We start from the raw sequence: 9,009 nt of genomic DNA, 5'->3' as shown, positions 1-9,009 counted from the left end.
TATGTTTAGTACCCATACATTTCCCAGTCACTTTCCCGCAGTTTATCACCGCTAGAAGCCCGAATCCCCTTTCTACTTTCTAGTCACTTCTCCATAATTTATTGCCCTTTGTTAAAATGGTATATAATCTCCTTCACTAACCAGTTCTTTGAGTTTTCACTTCTTTCTGTCACTTCTCCTGTGCACATAAAAAATATTAACATCAATAAAAACTGCAGTTTTTTTTGTTTTGTGTCAGCTTAATTTGCAGACCCCATCTACTCAAGATAAGAGGGTAGAAGAAAGTTATGTTTCCTCCCCATCAGTCTGGACCCTAGACTTTTTTCATTCAGGACGTAACGGAATGCAGTGGGGAAAATACCTGGCTAGGAGTCGAGATATTTATTAGTCTTATCCTGGACGTCAGTTACCTCTGTCACTAAGTTGAAGGGTTCTACTACAAGTCTTTGTGCCTTAATTTCCTAAGGAGCACAATAAAAGAGTTAGACGAGGATGGCAAATAGGGTTCACTTCATGACTGGGGGGCTTTGTCACAGAAGATTGAGAAGCCACATGTGCCATGATTACTAATGTCTACTGTAGCTGCGGGAGCAAAGCAATTCCAGCATATGTACAGAATATATATCCTCTCTGGAATAAAACATGCATAAAATTTCTTCAACTTCTGGCATTCAGTGAATTAGTTTGTACTCTTTTATGGGCTGTTGATATAGACTGGGAAAATTTAGCATGCTTCAAATCCCACCTGAGGAAAAAGTGGGCATATGCCTGATGTAATGATACAGTGTTTAGGTGAGAATGAAATCCCTTTTGAGTCTTGGGTGGTAAAGCAGCAATCCAAGATCTACCAAGAATGCAATATTCTATTCATCCTATGTTGTCCAAAAATGGTGTGGGTGTTACAGATGCCTATAATAATGTACAACTAATATAGAGAGAGACCCTCCACTCCAGTTCTAAAGTTCAGATTAATTGGCTGTCCTACAAGCAAAATTGGTATACCTATGAAGAATATATTTAATATTATCAAAGACTTGGTTTCAACAAACTGATAATGGACATTAAAGTTCTTCCAGTGTGAAACAAATTGTACGTATTTAAATATGACCGTTTCTGTAACATGTTGCATTCAGAGTTTCAGAAATTTGTTCCCACATTTTTTCACTCCCACTTCTTTCTTCCAGATGCAGATGTAATTTATGTAGAAGCAGACATTAAAATAAGTCACTCAAGGCAGACTAGCTTTCATTTACATAATGTTCTTTGCGGGGAAAGTATTAAATCAATTTTAACCTGTTTGGGCCTGCATCCAAATAGTGCGCAGGCCTGTTTAAGGAGAATCAGTTTTGAAATTTGTAGAAGAGATCATATGAAATGCATTACTCAATTAAGTAAAGGAATTTAGGCTTTATTATAGATTATTGTACCATCTGCCAGATGAATATAACTAATTAAATTTGACTTGGTATGTGATTTTAACAAACAGTTGAAAATTGAAAATTCTACCGTGAATTGTTCAGCAACACCTGAAATGATAGATACCCACTGGGAAAGATTGCATCCAGCCCTGCTCAGGTTGCAAACAGACTTTCCATTGTCTGGTTGCAGTCTGCATCATGTTTGCATTAAAAAGCAGGTCAGATTCAGTAACTACTCACAAGCAACAGGGAAAGCCCAAATGCAATATTTGTCTGCTATCGTCAACGAATTAAACAAGGTAACACGTTGAAATCAAAATGGTTGCAAAGCTTCCCTGGCCACAGAAAAGAAATGACAACTTTGCTCTGAAGTGTATTGCCAAAATCCCCGCTTACAAAGAGGACACCAAAACAGCGCTGTACAGTACCCATTTTTAGTGATGCCGCAATAAGTTGAACCACTCCAGTGACAAATCAGGCTAAAGCCATCCTGCGCCTTGGTCTTGGATATGAGGCAGTCAAACCTAGCTGGCTCCATAGGCATCTGTGTCTGTCAAATGCAGATAGTATTCTGTTACGTTGTCAGGAGAGCTGTTAGGGGAACCGAAGGGTTGAGGAAGTGCTTTAGACCCAATGCTGTGTAAGCTTATTAATATAGATGCTAAGATAACAAGATGATTTGTTAAAAGAGAAACATTTCTATCCGAAAGGTGACTACTCAGTGTCAGCTACTGAAGCATCATGATACTTGACATTTTCGCTTTGCACCCGCATGTTCTCATTCTGTGTTGACACAGCCTTAGTACCCTGTATCAATCAAGTGCTTCATTAATTGAGCACCACCAAGAGTGCTGCTGTTCTATCTTTTATGGGAGCAAAGTCTTTTGAAGATTTAGTCATCATTTCTCTGGTAAAATTAATACATTTTCATATTTAAGTGATGCTATGTCTTTTTTAAAAATAACAGTCTATCATTTTCTTAAAGAAAGGGGTATTTCAGAGCATTCCGTTTGTTCAGACAGTTGAACAGTAGTCCTTAATAAGAAGAAGGAGATGAATGAGTGCCGCCAGCTCTGGGATCCATCCACGTGAGAGAATCTCATCAAGAAGCTCATCTATATAATTTGGTGATAAAGGCTTCTAAGCAGCATATGCTTCCATTCAGGGCTGACGGTGTTTATGAAGCACTCTTCCGAAGAGAGCTGGGGTCGAACAGAAAAGAAAACAGAAGATTTGTCCGAGAAACAGAAGGAGTTGATACCATTAGGGCCTGTTATGGGGAGAAAGGTTTCTCAGGTTTCATTTGTGCAGGAATTAAGGATCCATGGGAAATGAACACTTTGGAATTAACTAGCTCATTCAAATACTGAAGTGATTCTTCTGTAACTATTTTCACTGGTATGAAAATCATGGTTTTCTTGGGAGCCTATATAAGATAGTTGAATTTAAAGTAACCTGTTGACATATGGGAATGATGGGAAAAAAATGCCAAATTGAAATAAGCAGCAGGAACATATGAAATAAATCACTGGAAAGCTGAACACATGTAGGTAGAGCTGGCCCAATCAGACTTCAGAAAATCAAGAAAAAACCGAATGAGATAAATGCTTGTGGTAGCAGTTGGGGAATACAGCGATTCTCCTGAGGTCAGAAGAAGCTACCCCAAACAAACCTGAGCTATCGGATTTGAAGGTAGCTATAACAAAATTCCATCTAGAAAAGCCATCAAGCCCTATTCCTTAATTGTATATTTATTAAAGACATTTTACAGGCTATCCCTGTTAAGCTGACCAGCCTGTTTACAACATGTGTCCCCTTAAGGATGGATTTATAAACATATATCATTTGCCAAGGTTGAAAATCTCCAACATCTTTTACAGATACATTATCCGGGCATTACTCACAAACTGGAACTATTGTCCTGGTGAGATTCTGGCAGGTCTCTGTGGGATTTCCTGTTCTACCATCATCTGAGGAGGTACTGACCACACATCAGTCAGGAAGAATTGTGACTTGCACCTGTACTGACTGGAATGAACATCCTATCAACCTGGGGCACTGGGTCTTCCTTTCGGTAGCCTGTGTGAGGTGGTGCTGGCCTGAGAAGAATCTTGTCTTACTTTTGAGTTTTGCTTGAGGGGCACCTGGGTGGCTCTGTCGTTGAGCGTCTGCCTTCAGCTCCTGGGATCAAGCCCCGCATCTGGCTCCCTGCTCGGCGGGAAGCCTTCTTTTCCCTCTCCCACTCCCCTTGCTTGTGTTCCTGCTCTCGCTGTGTCTCTCTGTCAAATAAATAAATAAAATCTTTTTAAAAAAAAGTAAAGTTTCGCTTGAAAATTGTTTTGCGCCAATCCGGCAACAGGTGTATGCTTTCTCTGCCAGATAGCAGCAATTAAGATATCAACTGCTATTTCCTTGACTACGGGGCGGGGGGGGGGGGGGGTGCAGGAGGATGAGATGGACTCACTGAGCGCAGTTTAGGTTAGAGGCAGCCTCTGGGTTTCTGTAAGGAACTGGTTTTATCCAGTTTTGCAGTTGATTTGAATGAGAGACTGGCATCAAGGGACATTTTCAGGTTACAAGGAGGTAATGAGGAACAGAACCTTAGAAAGGACTGTCATTAAGACGCACTCTTCTCATGATGACTAGATATAGCCACTCCTATCTCTGCTTAAGAAGTGGTTTTGAATTTAAATATTAGAGACACACTTTGAAACTTTCATTGGATTTTTAAAACTAGTTTCTCAGAGCTTTGGTGTACATATTTTAGAAAAACATACATTTTTGCAGAGTTGATGTAATTTTGCTTTTTCATTTCTTAATTTGGTGTGATATACCCGTTGTCATTTCAGGAAGTACTATTAGCTGTTATACCCCCTGACTCCTATTGCTTGATTCCTTTAAAGCAGGAACTGAAACAGTAACATTATTACTACTACTTATAGCTATTATTAAGTGCCTACTCTGTGCCTGACTCTGTTCCAGGCACTTTACCTGTGTTAACTCATTTAATCCTCTCCCCAAATACTGTGAGATATGTACTCTTATTGTTTCCATCATACAGCTAAGCTGAGGCACAGAAAATATATTTAATTTTAGGGTACTCCTATTCATGTTTCTAACTCCAGCTACTGTATTTCTTAGTGCACAATAGTTATGTGATAAGATTATGTTGTAATCTCCCTCTGGTGTCCTACTTTCAGTCCCTGCCATGGGTCCTACCCTATCGATTTCAAAACCTATTCTGAATCAATTGTTTTAAGACTCGATACTGCCTTTAACCCTTGGCAACAGTAACATTCATGACTCAAATCTAATAAAAAGGTATGATATTAGCATATTTCTTAACATTCACTCGCAAAATTAATCAAGTATGTTTCCCTTTAAACAGCACTGATTGATCACTTCACTCATTGTTCATGAACTCAACTACGCATCGAGTGGTGCAAATCAAAATGTGGGAGTCAAGATCTCACTTTAAATCAGGTTTCTGCCTGATCTGAGGCAGGATCCTCTAGCCCAAAGGGTCTTTGGAATCAGACATACCCCAGTTCTTAAAATTAATAGCAGGGCCTGGGATAAATTAACTTCTCTGAGCTCCATTTCTTTATCTTTAAAAAAAATCACAGGAGAAGAAGCTGAGTACTTGGCATTGGGCCGAGCACAGAGTGTACACATTACATTGCACTTATTAATATATAACTTTTCAGGGAGAAAGTATCTGTTGTGTCAAGGTCGATGCAGGTTGGTTCCCAAGGAAAGGCAGGAGTGGCGTGACCAGGGTTCCACGATCCATACCGCCCACTGCCTGCCATGTACTGTCTTGAAGGGCCAGGGCCAGGAAAGAGCGAGGACTGGGGCGGCCATGAATGAGAAGGAATCTGCCCAGTGCTCCTCCTGGCTGGCCTATCTTCTCGTCCCTTTTCAACTGCAAAATAGCACGTATTTCTTCCTCCTAAGCAGCTGTGTGGGGCATTATGGATTGTGCAATCCAACTCAAATGTAAAGTAGGCCCTGCAATCCTCAAACATCATTCACAGGGATTTGGCTGATTATGAGGATTATCATCAACTTGTACAGATGTAGAAATTATTGGTGCTTATTTGAAGAGAGCCAGGTGTGTGGAAAGCCAGCCACAAATAGTCATATGTACAAATATAGAATGAGGAGTTTTAAGGGGAAAAAAATGAAATGAGATTGCTGCTTTTTTCCCCTCACTTTCTTATTGCCCTCTGCTTTGGAAGACATTTAACTCATCAAAAAGTAAGCTTACTTTCTCTCTCACTTTATAAATAGTGTTCTGTATATGTACATTATACACAATAGTTTCTTCTTAGTATGCAGTATTCTCTAGAAGAGATGCATTTATTTTACCTTTTGTTTTTTCTGGATCTTGGGTATAGAGGCTTGAGGTGACACCCTCCCTTGGTTTATGATTTTCACTATCAATTGACAGAGGCTCTGATTTAATGGACTGTCTCCTTTTCCCCACACGCATTTGCTTCTCTCGACCCACAGGCTACCATTCCAATATCATTCATATAATGATATTGGACATATCATGAATGATATCTAATATCTTAGATATGTTCATATAAAACATGGGCCTGCGTTATTCATTTAAATTAATGAACATTCCTCCACTTATCTTTTATGTTACATGACAGAATCAATGTTACATGATAGAAATTACATGATGGAGGTTTCTGTGTTCTTAAGTTAATGCCTAGATATTTTATATCTTTCTATTTTTTATGCAGGAATATAGTTTTTGGTTGTTAGGAAGTTTGGAATCTCATTTTTTATTGTATTTTCAAATTGTTACTGGCTGTTTTATTTAGCTATTACCACAATAACACTAGTAACAACCTAATAACAAGAAGCTCAGTGACTACAATATTTAATTCTTATTTTTAATTATAGTTCAAATTACTTATTGCTGGTTTTATTAGCTATTACTCCAGCAATGTGGTATAACAAGCCAATCCAAAACTCCGTGGTTTACAAAACTAAACATGTCTATTTCTCTCAGTTGTCCCCAGGTTGGTTGGTTAGGGTTCTGCAGGTCAGGGCTAAGAGCAGCTGGTCATGGCTCTGGGCTTCAGGTTGGCTGCAGGTCCATTCTATGTGGCTCTTCATTCTCCTTGGAACAGGAGCTCATGACCTGAGTGGAAATCAAGAGCTGGACACTTAACCAACTTTGAAACCAAGAACCAAATGGAACCATTCAAGCAGGTTGAAAGCTTTTGTTTTCATTCAGTCAAGCAAGTCACATAGCCAATGCCAACATCATTTTGGAAGGAAATATTTTCTTCTGTAATGGGGCGGGAAGATGGCAGTGCCTAGTTACACAATACATGGTATGAATATATAATTCTGATATATAATCCCTATTGATGTAGATAAATTCTATAGATTTTTGTGAGTTTTTTTTTAAATCCTTGCTAATTCTCTTACCATTATTAGTTGTTGAAACTTGTGGGTTTTCAAAGGTAATCATATAGTTTGTATGTGATGAAAGTTTAATGTCCTCCCTTTCAGTGCTTTTAACTATTCTTTCTTTTCCTATCCTGTTATCCAGGATCTACCCTGTTGAAGAGCAGTGGTGATAGTGGGCAACCCTGTCATAGTCCATATCTTAGAGGGAATAAATGTTTCTCTATCAAGTATAATGTTTACTGTAGATTTTTTGTACGTAATCTTACCAAGTTAAAGAAGTCCCCCTCCATTCTTTTTTTTTTTAATAAAAGTAGGGATTCAGTCAGATTTAATTTTAAAAATGGAATGTATCTTACATAAGGATCTTGTTAGAAATGTTATATCTATCTGGGCCCTATAGGAGATGCACAGACCTACAACTCATGGGGTAAAGGTGTATAGACAATTTTGATAAGGAGTTGAAGAATTCAAAAATAGTTTACAAAGAGAATCAGGAGGCAGAAGATGCTTCAAGAGGCAAGGTCCTCAGAAATTGTTCTGGAATGCTGGTTCACTTGTATCAATGTCATGTTCCTGGTTCAATTTCTTGAACTCCACCACTTGGAAGAAGATGTGCTCAAGGATATGTTTGACATCTTGTTGGTCCTTTGGTAGTTTCTTGGTTACTCCAAGAATGTCACCACATTTTCTGACATAGAATTCCAGGTCTTCTTCAGTACACTTATTGGTAATCTGAGCAAGGCGGGCCTTCTCAGAAGAGAACGTCTCATCTAAGTCAAATAGCTCCAGCAGAGGAGGTGGTAATTCCCTGAAACTGGGAGGGAAAACCGCTGGCTGAAGGGCTGGCTGCGGTGTCTCAAACTGAGGCTGGATGAGCTGGAGAGGTTCATGTTTCACATTTAGCTGTTCATGGGCCTTGACGACCTTGGGGAGGGAGGTGGTATCCAGCTGGTAAATGGACAGGTTGAGGAGGGTGGTAAAGTCTCTTGGGTTCTCATCACCCTCCTGGAGACACACTCGAAGCTGCTCTGACAAGGTGGCTGTGTCGGGCAGCATCATGTAGTCGGAAATCTCTGGGTCCTCAGTATCTATCTGGTTTAGGTGGATGTCTCCCGTTGTGAGCCACTGGAAAACAACATCCATGATTTTGCTGTTTTCTTCTTTATCCAAATATTGGTCACTGAACATGTGACATGAGCCAAGCACTGCCAGCTTCCCACCTTGGTTCTCGAGTGATAGAAAGCCAGAATGGGTCTGTTAAGTGGGAAACAGAGACTGTGGACAGAACAGCCACTGCTGGTTTCATGACACTCAATGTGGCACCAAAAGGATAGACAAAGGTGAGAGCATGGGCATTGTTTCCACTGTTTTCCTCTTCAATGATTCCAGGCACAGCTTTCCCTGCAGCTCGGCTAATTTCCCTATTCAGGACTCCATTGGAAACTAGAGCTTCTTTAGGATGGAAATACTTACAATATACATTTCTAACCACAGCATCATTATTAACCATGATCCCATATCCTTCTAGAAGAAAGTTAATATTGGTGTCAAATCTGGATTCCCCACCCTCTCCTAGCATCACAAGGATATCACTGCCGCCATCAAGGTATTTCTTCAGGACTTCAAACTCAGCGGCAGTAAATTTTTCCCTTGGCCCAGCTGTAATCCACAGTTTCACCCCAATTAGCTTCTCAGATGTGATTTCATCTTTTAAGCTCTGAATCTTCCAATTACTCCGAAGTCTTTTCTGCATGGATTTATAGCCATTGTTGCTGGTAAATACTTCTTTTTTTGTATGCATTGAAAAGAATGGTGCTCCGAAGCTCTTTCTCCATGGTTACCTGAGGCCCAATGACCACCATCTTCACCTGACACCATCCCGCATCCCGCGGCCAGGTATCCAAGGCCTCTTAGCAACAGCGCTGGTGAGGTGGCGCGCCAGGCAGATGTGCACTGGGGCCGGTCCCCCTCCATTCTTAGTTTTCTGAGTTTTAATCATAGTTCTTGAAGTTTAGCAATATTTTCTATGCATTGATTGACATCTGATTTTTCTCACATGGTTGTTTAATACAGTGAATTACATTGGTACTATTTCTAATGATCTTCATTTAATTCCTATTTAAAATTTATTGATTTTTAAATACCCTGAAAGATT

At 39.8% G+C, this 9,009-nt stretch overlaps 1 protein-coding gene across 1 annotated transcript; it reads right to left on the bottom strand.

The window, feature by feature from the left end:
- Nucleotides 1–7,293: 7,293 nt before the first annotated feature.
- Nucleotides 7,294–8,716, bottom strand: LOC113922693 (intraflagellar transport protein 52 homolog). Its single transcript, XM_035721817.1, is given in 4 exon segments — nucleotides 7,294–8,083; nucleotides 8,086–8,130; nucleotides 8,133–8,646; nucleotides 8,648–8,716. Coding segments are annotated over 4 exon segments (1,332 nt in total). The 3' UTR covers nucleotides 7,294–7,379.
- Nucleotides 8,717–9,009: the final 293 nt, after the last annotated feature.

This window comes from Zalophus californianus, chromosome 9, assembly GCF_009762305.2.
Source record: "Zalophus californianus isolate mZalCal1 chromosome 9, mZalCal1.pri.v2, whole genome shotgun sequence".
Classification (NCBI taxonomy): Eukaryota; Metazoa; Chordata; class Mammalia; order Carnivora; family Otariidae; genus Zalophus; species Zalophus californianus.
Note: the sequence above shows the minus strand (reverse complement) of the source record. Positions and strands in the feature narration are given on the sequence as shown.